Source organism: Cyrtonyx montezumae, unplaced genomic scaffold (assembly GCF_038088225.1).
Source record: "Cyrtonyx montezumae isolate F1298 unplaced genomic scaffold, pur_monq_1.0 scaffold_3, whole genome shotgun sequence".
Lineage (NCBI taxonomy): Eukaryota > Metazoa > Chordata > Aves > Galliformes > Odontophoridae > Cyrtonyx > Cyrtonyx montezumae.
In genome coordinates, this window is record NW_027072034.1 from 62,428,630 (window position 1) to 62,446,091 (window position 17,462).

General features: G+C 41.3%; 1 protein-coding gene across 2 annotated transcripts in view; it reads left to right on the plus strand.

Moving 5' to 3' along the window:
* The window catches only part of APP (amyloid beta precursor protein), a 198,663-nt gene extending 181,817 nt beyond the window's left edge, over positions 1–16,846 (plus strand). For both annotated transcript variants that reach the window (XM_065741830.1, XM_065741831.1), the window contains 3 exons: positions 7,399–7,499; positions 10,109–10,255; positions 15,863–16,846. In XM_065741830.1, the coding sequence (XP_065597902.1) occupies positions 7,399–7,499; positions 10,109–10,255; positions 15,863–15,964 (350 nt within the window). In that variant the 3' untranslated portion in view covers positions 15,965–16,846. The remainder of the gene's footprint in view (positions 1–7,398; positions 7,500–10,108; positions 10,256–15,862) is intronic.
* Positions 16,847–17,462: the final 616 nt, after the last annotated feature.

A 17,462-nucleotide genomic window follows, 5' to 3' on the forward strand; every position in this document is an offset into this window, starting at 1 on the left:
AATGTGTGATGGTTAACGTTTTAAATTTCAGTCTTCATGAAGAATCCCCTGCTATGAGGCCCATATTTATTACTAACAATTATTCCTTCCTTTTTTCTGTTACCATCCCCCTTCACGTACAAGTGATGGATATTGCTGCTGTCACTTCTGTAGGGAAAGAATTTTCTCATGCTGCCAAACTCCAGTTTCAGAAGGAAATGGGATTTTTCAGGCCGTTATGTCAGCGTACTGTGTTGGTTGGGGTTACACAATCAGAGTGAGAAGTATGGCTAGCATACTCTATCACTGTTCATTTGTCAATGTGTAGGACAGACTATTAAGGAGCTGTAAAAATATTTTAACGTGTAGGCATTATGGCTTGTAATTTCCAGCAGATATGGAAAGTTTTGCATTAAGGAAGGCACGTGGATTAAAAGTAGTATCATCCCGAGGCCTTTGCAGCAGTTGTTGCATTTTAGCATGGTTTAAGTGGTGCAAGGGCTGTTGTTCTGCTTTTGGCAAAGAGATTGAATCCCTCCAGGTGGATGAGGATGCACACGAATGCACACTGCGTTCCCCTGTGAAGATGAATAGTCACTTCACTAGAGAGGTTGAAATATCTGGCTGTTGTGCCTGCATTCCAAACTTCACAGCATCAAAATTCTTACAATTGTGCTAAATATATTGTAATAGGAAGCAAAAAGTACTCCCGTCACCATTCCTGATGGACCTACATCCTTACACCTTTAATCACCAGGCCCAGCTTCTGCTAATTTGTCCCAACTTGACACAAATTCTGGCTATAAATGCCCATCTGATTTTCCATCATCTTTTAATAGCAACTTATCTGTGCTAGAAATTCAGTTTAACAAAAAAAACGGTGCCAGTCTGAATAGCTGTCATAAACTAGGAATTGTGGAAAGCAAAAGAACAGTTAAATAAACTGTAAAATACAGAGATTCTGACAATTTAAGAATTGCTATGCTTTAAAATTGTTGTGCTTGCTAATTAAAAATAACACATCTATGCTAGAGGTTAAAAGAGGAAAAGAGGTTTTTTTGCAGTCACTGTACTTCTAGTGTACTCAGTTGTACAGACTGGAGCTATTCAGAAATAAAAGTCTGAAAAATGATTTTATTACAGAATAAAAAAGTATTAAGAAAGGGCATGGAGTCGGATTACTAGACTCAGCTGCTTGTAACTTTCTGTTTTGTTTTAATTGCCTGTATTCCTGTTGATTTCCCAAAAGCTTTGCCGTTGTCGTAGTCGTGACTTTTCAGTGGATGCTTCTACTTGTTTTGTTCAAGTGAACTGGGTGGTTCCCAGCTTCTTCAAGGCTAAAATAAAGCATTCATGTCAACACAGAATAGTCCAAGCCCACACTTAAGATTGATTGAATGTTTTTTAGTCACTTCAGGTGCTGAAAATCTTTGGAGAAAATTGCCTCTTGAAGGACCAACACAAACATACAAGCACATCCTTTTTTCCTTTTCCCATTACCTTGTTACTACTTCTGCCCCATACATCGTTATTACAAATGCTACACTTTCCTTAACAGCAGCTCAAGGTCATGCAGATGAAATTTGTTCCTTTCCTACAGGAGAAGTTGTCTGGTCACTGGACAGAAAGGTTGAGCAGAGAAAATACTTAGTTGTTTGTAGTATTTATGGTAACTAGACTCATTACTTCACAATGTCATTCTCTCTTTTGAAAGAAAAAAAAAAAAGGAAAAATTAAAAAACAAAGAAGCATAAAGTAACCTGAGAGGAAAGGCTGGAAATGTGAGGAGCTGTCCAATCCATAACGGGGAAGCTTATGAGGATGGACCAAGTGTAAAGTGTTTACTAAGATTCGAGCGGGAGTGGTCCAAATCTCCACCTCTGTTGCATTCCACCTTGCCTAGCAGCAGCTGAAGTTTGAATTCAGGGTGAATCCCTGTTTTCTAGTGTAGATACAACTTCTGCAGTGGCTCATGCTGGTGTTTGAAAAGGAGCCTAATGCTTCCACTCATTTTGCATCCCCTTGTTAATTCACAACGATGTTAACAAAAATAAGGAGTTGTGCCTAAATCTACTTCCTGTCATCTCTTTTCCCCGAAGGAAATAAACAGTTAATAAAAAGGTCAAAGAGAAGGCAAATATCTAGATGTACTAAACAGTTATAGTTGAGCTGTATTTATTAATATACCATAAAATGTGTGGTAGATAGGATTATGGCATGTTTCTTGCCATTTATAAGTTGCTTCATACAGGGAGACAATTTGAATTCAGTCCAGTGGAAGTTTCCATAGGAAGAGCTGCAGGTATAAATATTCACTTTAGATGACAGTCTTAACTGCAGTCGTGTCTTCTTCTCATCACATTTGCGGGATAAAAATTTATATTTTTGCAGCTGAGTTTTGGTTTACTGGAAACTTTGTTTTGACTCTGTGTGTAGAGAGAGATCTAAAAACATTCATAAAGACATGTCCAGGTGCTTATGTGCAAGTTCCCTATTACTCATGTTAACTCAGCAGGTCTGATCTATGAAAGTCAAGGAGCAGATGAATTAATTAAAAATATGCATCAGAATGGATGTTGCTTAAAATCAGCAGATTTTCTGAGGTTCAAGGATAAAGAAAATAGCCATAGCTCTGTTCAGGGTAGATCATATTCACGTGTTGCAGTTGCAGAAGCTCTGTAAGCTTAATGACTGCTCTGCAGAATCATTAGCACATATGCTGCAGTCTGTATGAGGTGAGGGTATGGAGCAGCTTAGGAAGTTATTAATGATTTTCTTGCCAGAAATTGCCAGGTCTTTTTCTGGTCTTAGTGATGTTATTTCAATACAGTGCACTTATGCCATTTATCTTCAGCTACTAAATAAAAATCTTTAGTTGATTTTTTTTTGTTAGGTAGTTAACTTTGAACACAATCTGCACAGCATATTTATTGATGTGCCAGAAGATTACCAAATTTTACTTGTTTTGATTATTCATTTTCATACAGGCGTGGATTAAGTCTGGTCTTCTAGAAAGAAAATGTTTCTAAGACAGTTCCAGCAAGACTTTTTTTTCTTTCTTTAAAAAAAAGTGTTCTTTTAAAAAGATTTGAAAATTTATTGGAAAAAAAGCAAACCACCATTGTTTTATTGTTTATAGTTTCTTTAGTCTCCTGTAAGGGCAAGGAACATTTAGGCTTATACATGCTGCTCTTTGATGTTTGGAATATATGGTTACGTGTATATGCCCGTGTGTGTATGTGTGTATATATATAAATGTGTGTATGCTTAAAAACAATTAACATTGCTAATTAACAGCAATATAATTAAAAGACCATTATTTAACAAACTTAATTATTCAAGAGCAAAACAAGAAAAAACCCTAAATCTTATTCTGTTTCATATACAATTGTTTGGCACACATTTATTGTTAATAAACGGTTTTATTTTATCAAAGTATAATCTTAACTAGCCCATTTTGTTGGATTTTACTGAATGCTTTTAAGACCGTGGTTTTGATGGCTAAATAGTTTTTGTCAGTTTTACTAAGAAGATGCGAGTTAAAATATTTACCAGCTGCACTGTAGCATTTTAAAATTGGAGTAATTAGGAATGCAACTCCCTAAAGATAGTATGTAATTTAGAAGAAAAAGCACTAATAATTATCATTAGTTGTGAGTTTGCTGTGAGGCTGTTGCTCCAATTTTTCTTCTTTTATGTTAGCTTTTGTATTTGAATGAGTACAGCGGTCTTAGACAGCTGTTTGCATCACATACTTCCAGTGAAACTTTCAGAAAGACCCTAAAGCTTTTCCTTCTACTACCCTTGAAAAATAAATCTGAGGCGTTCTGTAATTTTGCCCGCGGTGTTTGGCTCTGTTTTAATTGAAGCTAACAAAGACCCACTGTCTGAGCTCTCATAGCTTGCTTCCAATAACTGTGGTCAGAGCCCAGGAGAAGTGGTACCCAATTCCGTTATCATGCCTGTGGCAGCGGTGTCTTAAGAATGCTTAGAGATTTCACCACTGACTTATTACTCACTAGCACATCCTCTGAGCTTTTGGCAGCCAGCATTTGATAGACTGCCGGGACTGGAAATTGTATTGTCACCATTGTGTTAGTAACCCCAGATGAACTTTTTTTCTTTGCGTTTATTCTTTTGTATTTTGAATGTTCTTATTATTTGTGCCAATGAGTTCCACAGTTCAGTTTTTCATTGCATTTTCTTGTGTTAGTTTTTAATCCACTTTTCATAACCGTGTTGCTGTCCTGTACTTCCACAGGAGAAATGATGAATTGCTTCTTGTAGATTTTCTCCTTGTCATTCACAGTCATATAGATATCTGTAGTGTCTTTTTCCAGTCTGTAGACTCCTGATTTGTCCAGTCATTCCTCATCCAGTAACCATCCCATAACAGTGATTGTCTCCCTGCTTTATATCTTTTCTAGTTCTTCTGTATTCATGTGGTTGAGTGTCCAGAACTGATAGCCATTGTAAAATGAGGTTGCACTGTTTGTGTAGTGGTGTAATGACACCTTCTAATGGTTCCTTCTCTGGAGACGTTCAGGACCCGCCTGGACGCCTACCTGTGCAACCTGGGCTAGGGAGCTGCTTTGGCAGGGGGTTGGACTCCATGATCTCTAGAGGTCCTTTCCAACCCCTACAGCTCTGTTGTTCTGTGATTCTGTGACATTTTGTTTTCTCTGTTCTGTTATAATTACTTCTATCTTTCTCTTTGTCTTTCTGACTGCCAGTGAGACAAGAGCTCACAGAAAATTATCCACAGTGACTCCAAGGTCTCTGTCCTGGGTGGAACAGAGACAATTTAGAGCCCATTGTTGTGTATGTATAGTTAGGTCTTTTTATCCCTGTGTGCACCACTTTCTGTTATATCAACATTAAATATCCTTTTCCTTTTATTGTGCACTTGGAATTTGTAACATCTTTTTGCTGTTCTTTGCAGCTGGTTTTACTTTAGCTTTTTTATTTAATTCTTTTTTGTCAATAAACTTAATCACTGCACCATTCACTCCATTACTCAGATCACTTCTGCAAATAGCACAACACAAATCCTTGAGACCCAGCTGGTAACCTTCCTCCATTGTGAAAAATGGCTGTATACACTTCCTTTCCTGTCTTTTAATAGGTTATGGAAAGTCAAGTAGGACTTTCCTTTGTAACCCTTCCCATCTTAGCTTCAGCCACAGCTTTGATGAGGGATCTTTTCAGTTGTTTTTGGAAATGGAGATTCACTCTGAGCCAGATCACGGTTACCCACGTGCTTGCTAGCTCTTCAGTGACCTCAGATTGATTCGGGAGTGGGACTTCTGTCTACAAAGCACACGTTGATTCTTCACCAATATGTATGTGTATGTATATGTTCAAATCAGTATTTTCAGTGAATTTGCCAGCTGTAGCAAGTTAGTTGTACAACTCCCCCCCAGTCCTCACCCTGGGGGAGTTTCCACATGGTGGTTTGGCCATTGTACCTGAGGAGCAGCCAGTGTGGCCATGGGGCAGCAACAAGCACATGGGAGCAATTCAAACTGTGTGAAACACTGCTTTTTCACTGTTGTTTCCCCCTTTTAATCCTAACAACAAAGAAGCAGAGGATGAAGTTGTGAACCTCAGTTGTGTTCTCATTTTCCTCACTTCTTAATGAAGGTATAGGGGCTATTTTGGGTGATGCACAAAGAGGAGTGAATCATATTCTTAGTTTGGAAAGCTAACCATAGCTGCTTCAAGTATAGGAAATTAAATCTCTTTTCAGGCACCGTGTGGATTTTATTTCCTTCATTTCCATTTCATTGACAGATCATCATGGTTTGTTTTCAAACTGCAGTTCCTTAAGTACTTCACTGTTCTTACATTTAGAAATGGCCTCTTATGTATAAGTGTCATAATATACTTGTCAGTAAGTGTAATGTAGCATCAAAAATCAGATGCTTAATGAAAAAAAAATGAGATCTTTGAAGTGCATGATTCCTTAAAAAGAAGATAGATTTTATGGGGCAGTCAGGCTGTTCAAGAAAGCAGCCATAAATATTCTATGGTGTGAAGATTATTTTTGTTTTAACGTTTGTATGGTTTTCTGTGAAAAGAGATCAGAATGAGATCGTCATTGCAGACTGTAGAAGTTCTTGGGAAGATTCTCACCGTCTCGTAATACAAAATGAGATCAATATTTAATATTTAATGGAAAGAAATGCACAAAGGCAGTAAAAGGGGATTAATGTTTTCATTCAGTGCTACTTCAGACTGTGAAGCTCATTGGCACATTGAAGTTTTCAGGAATGTACTGATGGTCCAGAAAGGTGATGGAACACAGTCAGTATTGCTAAGAATTTTAGAAGAGGTTTTTCCTCTGCATTCCTCAGCCCAAAATACCCAGAATTAGAGGGGGTTGGTAAAATGCTAAAATAAATACAGACAAGGAATGTGAACCAGTTGCTTCTCATCACATTGGACGATGAGGAAATAACTTGTCATAAACACCATGTTTCTGCAATATTTGTCTCTGCAAGCAGTGTAAATGTCAGTCAGTTGTACTGAGAAGGGGAATAGCCAGCTATGTAAGCTATGTGAATATCTGTATGTTCTCTGTGAGCCAGAGACAGCTTTTTGGGACAGAATGTTCATAGGTACGGATAAAGGATGCACTGCTTAGTTGTTCTAAGTCTGGCTCACTCTCCAAAGGATGTTTTATAGAGAAAATCCTGCCCTTCTTCACAGTTAAGCAGCATCTTCTCATTGCACCTGTAAGGGGATAACAGGTCTGCAAACTGCAATTAAAATCTCTTCAAGCTGTCATTACTTACTTTACTTCATGTTTCTAATCATGAGATAGGGTTTTCTCCTAGGCAGGAGTCAGTTATTAGCAGTATGAAATACATGGGTAAGAATTCTGTAACCTTCACAGACATTAATAGTGAGTTATTTATGCATGTTTGCATATAGGATACAGGTGCACAGGAAGCATGAAAAAGAACACGTGTGGGGTTTCCCACCTCACACCATTGGTACGTGTTTTTAACTCACAGCAGCCTGAGCTTAGGGAGGAAAACTGTTTCAGCCTGAACACTAAATTTGCTTGACATTGCCAAAGAGGCTGTCAGAGCAGATCTGTCTGCACCCTGTGAGCCAGTTCAGGAGACCATGTTGTTCCCTGGCAGTTTAGCTCTTGCTGTGTTACGTACTGGAAGCCTTTGATGCAGAGAATTAAGGAACACTAACAGAGGAGAAATTTTACCAGCTCATTCTGTGTCACCTCAGCGACTGACATGTCAGACATACCTCACTTTCCTCCCAGTTCCCTTTCACGTTGCATCACACCTCCTCTGTGTGAATGATACCACTGCCTTCTGCTCCTGCACCGGCGGAGGTGAGCAGAGCATGATTGAAACGACGACTTTAACAGAATGTCACTGCACTGCTCTGCAGGTTCTGGCTTGACCAATGTCAAAACGGAAGAGGTATCTGAAGTAAAGATGGACGCGGAGTTCCGACATGACTCGGGATATGAAGTGCATCATCAAAAGCTGGTGAGTGAACAGTGCTCTGCGTGTGTGGTGTGAATTGCTGATTGTTCCTGAACTTGCAGGTCAGTTGTGGCCCTGTTTCCTCTGGGTGGATGCTGAAACTGTCAGCAGAAAGTTCTCATGTGAATAGCTAATGATTCTAGTGCTTCTCTCTAAAATGGAAGTAAAGCACGGTGCAGCTGGAAGTAGAGTGACACCTATTCAGGAATAGATTCCTGTTCTCTCAAAACAGATGGGAGCGGTGCATGAAGGAGTGGAACTCCATGGAGCATAACCTCTCACAAGATCCCCTGCTTGGGATAAGAGGACGCTGCCTTAGCTTTGTGCATCTGTGTGTTTTGTTCCATAAGCTGTATTAAACTACCAAAAGATTAAGGGCAAATAGGATAAGTATACTATTCCTCCCTTAAACTGTGTTTCTTAAGTATACAAAAATAACAACCAAAAGCAATGTAAGTAGGAATAAGCGTCTTCTAAAAGCTTTTCTTCGATTCCTTAATAAGTAATGAAGCAGAGCAGTGTTGACTCTTCTGCTTCCCCTTTTGTAAAGGTACATTACACGATGAGATTTCAGTTCTGTGACTTTCAGTATCATATTAAACTTGAAAGCTTTCTTTCTTAATATATTCTTAAAGCTAAGTAGTGCTGAAAATTAAAATTAGCATGGGACTCAGATTTGCATTTGAACTAGGCAATCACTGTGTGAAAAGATATTCTGCTGTCTCTTTGATGCTGAGAACTGAGAATTCCCAGTTTGATGAGCTAATCCAAAATGCATTAGCGCTAATTTAGGAAATTCTGGCGTGCTTAACTCAGATGAGTTAAAAACATCCTGATGGAGAAATGCCGTGTGAGTTTGCTGAAGGGAAGGAGCCTGCAGAAGTGCATTTTTAGACTCTTGTTCGTTAGCTATTGATCCTGCATCACATTCACTTCCCTGCAGCGACCTTTAGTGTTTAAGTGGTTTGATAGCGGCCACTCGGAGCTGCCAGCTGCCCTGCCTGTGGTAGCTGACGGGGAATGCATTGTAGGCCGTGCTCTCGGGCGATCTGTGTCATGCTTAAAATGGGACCTTTCATGCTTTTTAAAGCATTTAATGCCGTGCTTCTTGCTGATAGCTACAGCCATTATTTAAAAATCAGCACGCAGTCCTCTAGGTTATCGTTTCAGTTGAGACCAAGCAAGGAGTCCGGTATCGTTGAGAAAGCGCTGGAGTGCACTGCTTGTTTGCTGCGTGCCATATCAGAGCTGATCCCCTTCTCCATTGGCTTTAATTTAAAAGCAGTAAGCAGAAAATACTTTCATCTGTGTTTTCTTCTTTTCCCTGGGAAGATTTACTGAAACAGTCTCCTTAGGATATTGCCTTGAATTCAGCATTTTATTTTACATGCAAACTTCTGCAATTGCAGTTATTTTCTCCTTTGTGGGTGCTCACATTTCAGCTGTACATTAAATTGATTTTCGTGACTCCAGGTGCTTAAGGCCTTCCTCTGCTGTGCATGTGTATGAGCTGGGGCATTTCACAGTGCTCTGAAATAGCATGGTAAGACCTCCATTCCTGTGCAGGTGAAATTGAGAGAAGAAATTATTACCTCACATCAACTTATGCCAGCGCTGTCTATTGTGTGTACTTCGTAGTGTATTCTTAACTTTGTTGAAACGTATTTCTTGCTTACAACTAGGAGCAGTATAAATATTTATACTGCTGTTTTAATACCTCTCTGAGGAAGATTGTGTTTCTTAAAGACTGCAAATGTTATACAGCTCATTATAATTCTCAGCTGGTTTCCTGCTTCCCTCTGCATTTGTGTTAAATACTTGTCAAAGTATTTAGTCTTTCAGAGTGAGGTCGTCATACAATTCTGTGAATGTAATTTATTCTCTAATCCTTTTTGCCCATTTTGATAAAAATAATAGTAATAAAAGCCTAATATAGACAAGGGGACAAAAGGTTTGTAAAGCAGGCATAAATGTAAAATAATCAAATGTTTACTTTGAATACAAAAGGGGACGGTGAAAACAATTGCTCACATTTCTTATCTGCTCTTCTTGCTAACAGCCAGTCTTACTAAATGCGTAGTAAAGCATCTTGCTGTCTGCTGATTTCCCTTATCTGTACATACTGTTCAAGTGAATCTTCTTTGTTTTTCACACAGCTGTCACATCATATAGGTCACGCAGGAGTATTTTCACCATCCAGGTGTAGCTCATTCTCCCTTTGCCCCGCAAAATCTTGCTGTGGCCCTTGCCTGGTCACTTAACATCAGTATGCTTGTGTTTGCTAGCCCCTCGTCTGTGTGGTGTGAGAATTTTTTTTGCACTACTCACACTTCATTCATTGAGTCCCATGCAAAGGAGAGAACTGGAGAGGAGTCCTCTTAGCCTTGGTACTACCACACCAGAGGCCAAACAGTTTTTCTAAATTGCTTTTGTACGTCTTCTTCAACTACGAGAGCTTTGTGGTACAGTGAATCACTTTAGAATAATTCACATTATATGCAATAATGCTTATTTACTGATACTCCATTAGACTTTCTGTAGCTGTGGTTACTGGACAAATTAACCAAAACCTCAGGTTTTTATTACCTGCGTTCTTTTATTTCTCTTTGTAGGTGTTCTTTGCTGAAGATGTGGGTTCAAATAAAGGCGCCATCATTGGACTTATGGTGGGAGGTGTTGTCATAGCGACAGTGATTGTCATTACTCTGGTGATGCTGAAGAAGAAGCAGTACACATCTATCCATCATGGGGTTGTGGAGGTAAGAAAGGACCACCAAGCACAAGTGGCGTCACTGCTGTGTAATTATGTTCACAAAGAAACCCCTGCTTCGGCTAACCTTATGCTCACAGCCTGAGAGCTTGCATCTAGCACAGTGGAATTAAATAGCCTCATTTTGTACATTCAGACACAGTATAAACCATGTTAAGTTGGGTGCAAAGCCACAAAAATCCATTCTGGAGCTGTCCTGCACCGATCACCTCATAATGGAAAAGCTGATCCTATAGGAAATGTTCCAGTAGCCAATGAACAGATACCACAGAAGAGGAAAAGTCTGTTCTTACTGTCGCTGGGAATTTATGCACCAGTTTTCTTTGTTTAGTTTGCAGATAAATGTATGAGGCAGGTCTGCTGTGGACTGTGCTTATGCTACAAGAATTTTCCCTGTACAGATACTTAATTGCTTTTTGTTCTCTAAACCAGATTTACCTTTGCCACAAACAGATTTTGATTTATGAGTAATCTGAAGCACGTAGATTTGAGAGACACAAATAAAATACAACTCTCCTACGTGGGGTTTAAAAGATGAAAATGCTTGTGTCTTCCCAATCTACCCGAGTCGATTTCTGGTCAGTTTACAGGCATTTAAAATGCCTCCTAGGTTGCTTGGTTTTAAGAGAAGATCTCTGTACAGAGCAAAACTTAAATTATAAGACCCAGAGTGAGTCCCGTACTGTTTTTCCCCATCTATATCGACACCTGCATATCTGTTTCAGTGCCTGATTTGATTTGATCTGATTAACTTGATTAATAGCAGCACTTGAGACATGTTTTTATCTTCAAAAACTGGTATTTTAAATTTTAGATTGAAACCAGGTCTTGTTCTTGTCAGCGGTTACATTGGTTTCAGCCTGAGTCAAACTTTGGATTGGTTTTTCCTGGATACATACGTACTTCATAATGCATGTATTCCGTAGTATGGGGTACTGAAGGGTCTTAAAAATTGTGTTAGCCTTTGCCTTAAGGCAGGGTCACCAACCACTAGAGCAGGCTGCTCAGAGCCACGTCCAGCCTTGCCTTCAATGCCTCCAGGAGTGGGGCATCCACAACCTCTCTGGGCAGCCTGTTCCAGTGCGTCACCACTCTCTGAGTGAAAAACTTCCTGCTAACATCCAACCTAAATCTCCCCTGTCTTAGTCGTAAACCATTCCCCCTTGTCCTCTTCTTCATTCTGCTAGATTTGCTCTGTAGTCTTGGCAGACTGCATAGCTTCATTGTGTGAGTTTTCCACCTGCAAGAAGGACACGACATCTTTATTTGCCTTCAGTTGTTGTAGAAAATTTTACAGCACACACTTTGAGAAGAACACAACACGCAAAGAACATGTAAAATAGATGTTTAACATTAAAATGTGCTCAAAATTAAGCTTTTCCATTCTAAAGAGGACTAATATATCTTTAATGTGCCAAGCACAAAAGGGGCAAAAGAGCAAAAACACTTGGTACAGAAATAACTGTAGGTGAGCTTTGAGTTGGCTGGGTATGTTTTAACAAATCTTGAAACCTGTTTGTTGCATGTCAGAAGTTACTGTGAGAATTTGTCTGTGAAAGTGGACGCAAAATTACAAAACAGCTCCTTATTCATTTGTATCTGTATCCACTGCAATTGTTGTAATACTCTCCAAAGTCCGTATCTCAGTGTCCAATCTGTAAATGTGTAATAGGCAGTGCCCATTTACCATCATTTAAAGAACAGCACTGTATTCATCACATCTCTGAACGCTGCCAGCACATCCTGTCAGGGATTTTCACCTGTCCCACGTGCGTAGGGGCAGCGTGTAAATTTTCCTGCACTATCCCCATCTTCCTGACTCCACACTAGGATTTTCTGTGTGAAAGATTTATAGGCTGGAGCAGGAGGGGGTAGATGGACATTCTTTTAAGAGGTTATCTGCCTGACCTTGCTGTTTTTCTCAGGAGACATCACGCTGTAGAACAGAGAAGCATCTAGATTGCTTCTCAGCAGCATGAAAGCACCCACACTTCTTAAATGCTGCGTTCAACTTCTGCCACCTCTATAATGGGTGCAAAAAGCTTCTTGAAGTGGTGAAGGGCTTTAGTGATTTACTGACAAGGAGATAGCCAAGGTCAAGGCGTGTCGTTTGACAGAGCAATACCCAGGATAAAGGCTGAGGGAAAAGAGAGGAATGGTTTGTCAGTTGAAATGGGTAAAAGTGAGTAGAAGAGAAGACATACAGGATGAGCAATAGTGCACGTAGGTTGGCAGTGAGATGGATTAGCGTGTGGCTGCCAGCTATAGGAAAGAGAGGTAGCACTAGCTCTAGTCATTTTAAGGGCTAAAGGGGAACTATGAAAAAATGAGTAAGTCTGCAAGTGGAAGCCTCAATAAATCCCTTTCATCTATAAATGCCATATTTCAGAGGTTATTGGACTTCCTCTGTGAACAAGTTCTAAAAGTGGGGCTTTTGGGTACAGAATATTATTCGCGGATGTTAAAAATTCAGCCTGATTTCTACTGTCCTTCCTCATATTTTTTTCTAATCTCTTTCCCCCTGATTTGCTTCCAAGTTTCTCATCTATTATTTTGTCTCTTCTGCTTCCTCTTCCTTTGATTCATTTTTATTTATGTTGTGTTACCTTTCCCTGTTTCTTTCCCATGAGCAGGTTATGCTGTGTGCTTATGGTATCTCCTGCTCCTGAATAAGAAGTGATGAGTGGGAGGCTGAAGCTAAAACAGGTTACAGAGTCCTGTACAGCCTTGTTTGGCGCTTAAATAGGAAGCCACACCCTTCCTTTGCATCCCATCCCTCTGGGGTGAGCCTCCTAGAAAGGAAGATGCTCTCAGGCCTGTACCGATGCTTGGAGATCCCTGTTTGAATTGATTAGAGAGCTCAGATTTCTCAGCCCCATGGCTTTGTATTGCACTGGCATTATGCTAGAAGAGAATCTTGTAGAGCTATCAGTGGGTTTAGCTGTGAATTACGAGGCTCTCACCTCTCGATTTGGGTAAGCACAGGAACTCCTGTAGCGCAGCGTTGCTATGCGCAAGAACCACACCTGGCCCAGCATGATAGCAGCCCGTCCAAGAGCAGAAGGAAAGGTTGCTTTTCCTGTGCATTTGCATTATATTCTTACATTCTGTAAGTGCTAAACTGGAGCACTTGTAATTTTCCCTGCTTTGTTCTTTCTTTCCTCCACAGCCGTCTTGGTGACAACAGCAGCGGTGGCAGATGGCGTGCGGTGACATCGCCACAATGGAAATAGTTAATGCTGTTAAATTAGCACAGTCCACAGGGCAAAGATTAGGCCTTGTTTGTGTTTATACAAGGCCTGTATTGAATGGATTTGTTAGACCTTTAGTGCTGTTACAATGAAGTACTTGAAAACAAGCCGTCTGTGGCGTGGTGATAGTGTCAGGGAGTCACCAGAAGCTGATCCACTGCACGTGGTTATGGATGGATTATCAACGTGGAGGGAAAAGTTGGCTCTGAAGTGTGAGTGCAGGGTCTTACACTGGCTGCTGAGCAAGTGGCTGTGCAGAGGGGTCTAGGGGGATGCACATGTAGAGGTTGAAGAGGAGGCAAGCTGTGAAGTTCTCAGGGTTCTCCTGTCCTTGATGGATTGAAATGGTTGTTGGCAGCCAGGCTGAGCACTCAGCCTGCTCACGCAGGCCAACATGCATTCTGTCAGCAGAAAAGCAAAATATCTTCTGTCCCTTCTTGAGAGGAAGGGAAGAAGGGAAGGGCTACAAAAATAGGCTGAGCAGTTTGCACTGCTGCAGGTATGGAAGAACACACCTTTTATCTTCCTCCAGGGTATGAGGTAACAACCTGCAGACAGCCACAGTCTGTCCTCACTGAAGTGAATACTGTAGAGTAGATTTAAAGTGAGTATCAAATATAAGTACTAGTCCTTTACTTTTTTATTATTAGAAAGCCAGAGTAAGCTTGTCTTCTATATAAGGCTTCTTAAGAGAATGTACTTTCCATTACCCAAAAGGTTATTTTTCTGCCAAAAAGAAATAGCTATTTTTCCTAAAGGTCACTGCTTACAGAAATCCATGGGAAAAGGTCCATACCCAGTACTTGAGAATAGAGTCTTAGGCACCTTCCCAATATTACATTTTTGACAGTGTTAAAATTCACTTTCTACCTTCTAAGAGCTGTCAAATGCCAGAGCTGAGAGAGCAAGTAAAATAGCTGACAAGCAGACTTCTTCAGGTATGTTTTAATAGCTGGTTGGCAAGATGGCCAGGCCATGGTTGGGTTTGAATACACAGCAGTTACTGAGCTCCCAGCAGAGATAGAATCCTTAATTAACATTTAGAGTCAGCTCTTGCCCGCTCTAATTGGCATTTTATATTACTGTAATATTCAGTAAAGGAGGAAGTAATTTGTGGAGCAGCAAATATTCAGTGGAGAAGTCTTGACTGAGCTGTCCTTATGCGTGTCTTGGAGGTAGTCAAGAAAGGTCAGTTTTTGTTAAGTAGAAATACTTAAGCAGTGCAGACATGTCAAGCCTCTGGTCACTAAACCTAACCAAATACGGCCTTTGAGCCAGCGAAGTTGCTTTCAGACAGTGCAGTGAGATGCTGGCTCACCCTCTACCTGGCTGCTCTGGCTTTTCCTTCACACCCTCAATTTATTTTTGCCAGTTAAATTTAATAGCCTTCAGACTATAGCACCTGCAACAGATCTGATTACAGCAGAAACAGAAGGCAGCCTCAAGCCACTTACTTCTACTTCGTCTGTTTTCTTTGTTGTGAGCTTTTTATTTCCTTTTGAGACCAGTTGATCACAAGTACAGATGCTGTATTTACTCTAGGAGGAAAAAGAGTAACAATAGGGGACTAGGAGAGAGATGTGAAGCATATCCCGTCACTGCAGAAGGACATGGAGGCCCTGGAGTGTGTCCAGAGAAGGGCAGTGGGGCTGTGAGGGGTCTGGAGCACAAGTCTGATGGGGAGTGGCTGAGGGAGCTGGGGTTGTTCAGTCTGGAGAGGAGGAGGCTCAGGGGAGACCTCATTGCTCATTACACTCCACCTGAAAGGAGGTTGTGGCAAGGTGGGGGTCAGCCTCTTCTCCTGGGTAACAGTGAGACAAGAAGGAATGGCCTCAAGTTGTGCCAGGGGAGGTTCAAGCTGGGTGTTAGGAACGATTTCTTCTCAGCAAGAGCAGTGAGGCATGGCACAGGCTGCCAGGGAGGTGGTGGAGTCACCGTCCCTGGAGGTGTTCAAGAAATGTTTAGATATTGTACTGACTGTTGTGTCCAGTTCTGGGCTCCCCGGTACAAAAGGACGGGGATCTTCTCTAAAGAGTCCACCAGAGGGACACAAAGAGATGATAAAGGGCGTGGAACACCTCCCCTATGAGGAAAGGCTGAGAGACCTGGGTCTGTTCATCCTTGTGGAAAGAAGACTCAGAGGGGATCTGATCCACGTCTATAAATAGTTAAGGCACAAGAGGCAAAGGGACAAAGCTGGACACTTCTCAGCAGTGTGTGGTGACAGGACGAGGGAAAATGGCCACAAACTGATGCATAGGAAGTTCCAGGTATGCTTTGAGGAAGCGTGAAGTGTGCTGTGAGTTGAGCAAGGATGTGAGCTGGTTTCCTTCTCCCCACAACAGGTGGATGCTGCGGTGACACCAGAGGAGCGCCACCTGTCCAAGATGCAGCAGAATGGCTACGAGAACCCCACCTACAAGTTCTTTGAACAGATGCAGAATTAGGACACCGCAGCAGCCTCATGAGTTGGACAGCAGAATGATTGCTTCACTGCCCATTGGTGTTCAGTTATAGAATAATATGGAGAGAAACAAAAACACTCTGTTTTATTATTTACTCATTATCGCCTTTTGACAGCTGTGCTGTAACACAAGTAGATGCCTGAACTTGAATTAATGAAATCAGTAATGTATTTTCTCACTCTCTCTCTCTCTCTCTCTCTCTCTCTTTCCATTTCAGTCTTTACACTACATTATTAATGAATGTTTTTTGTGAACTGTAAAGAGTTTAGCTGTATTTAACTAGTGCATGGATAGCTTCTCTTTCCCAATTATTTATCACGTAGCTCCTTAGCCAGTTGTATATTATTCTTGTGATTCGTGACAAAAATTAAGTCCTAATTGAAATATGCTTTAAGAATGGATGGGGGATGCTTTCTGTGTCTGTGGGGTTTAGCTGCTTCTCTTCGCCGCGCGTTCTTTTCTGATCACTATGCATTTTAAAGTAAAACAACATTTTTTAAGAAGTATTCCAGATGGGTTATTGAAATTCTTTTCCTCTGCAGTTGCATTTTATTGTACAGATTGTTGCTCCTGCTGTATTAGTGACGTAGAAATCATGGGAATACACGTTTGTTTCTTTGTGCCTGTTTTATGTGCACACTTTAGGCATTGGAAGGTAAACCTTACTTTCTTTTCCATGTATCTTTTTGATCTCAAAAAAAATATTAAAAAGAATCCCTGTTAATTGTGAGCACTTCTGGGGGGGGGAAAAGTGCCTGCTGGTCGAAAATTAACAGGGATCCTCTGCAGGATGATTGTACAGAACCATTGCTTATGAATTGATAGCTTTCTACACTGTGTTACATAAATAAATTAAGAAAAGAACTTTGGGGCGAGAGTTTTCTTTGGAGGCGGAAAACAGAGAGTCAGAAAGCCACTAAAGCAGGGAGTGTCAGGTGCTCATTCTGGGAGAAGGTTGGGGAGAGATGTTCCCACAGGGGCAGGGACACTCCTGGCCTGACTGCTGAGGGGAGCACGGCAGTGAAACCTGGTGAGGGCTGAGGGCTACTGGCACATCTACCCTTCTGGAACACATTTTTTTTTGGTTGGTTGGTTTGGGTTTTTTCCCTTTCTTTCTTCCTTTTCTGTGTTACAAATATTATAGTGGTATGTTCACCCCAGCTTGGCACCTTCTGCCCACATCCTGCGGGAAACGTGGCTGAGGGTTTGCCCAGAGAAGCTGTGGTGCCCCATCCCTGGAGGCACTCAAGGCCAGGTTGGATGGGGCCCTGGGCAGCCTGAGCTGCTGGGGGCAGCCCTGCCCACGGCAGCGGGTTGTGGTGGGTGGGCTTTGAGCTCCCTTCCAACCCAAACCATTCTGTGCTTCTGTGTCTCCCTTCCCCGCTCTGCAGACCCCACCTGCCTGGAGGGGTGAGACTGCCTTGTCTAGCGAGACCACAGCAAAGTGACCCAGTGAGCTTCCAGGTGACCTTCTGGTGGC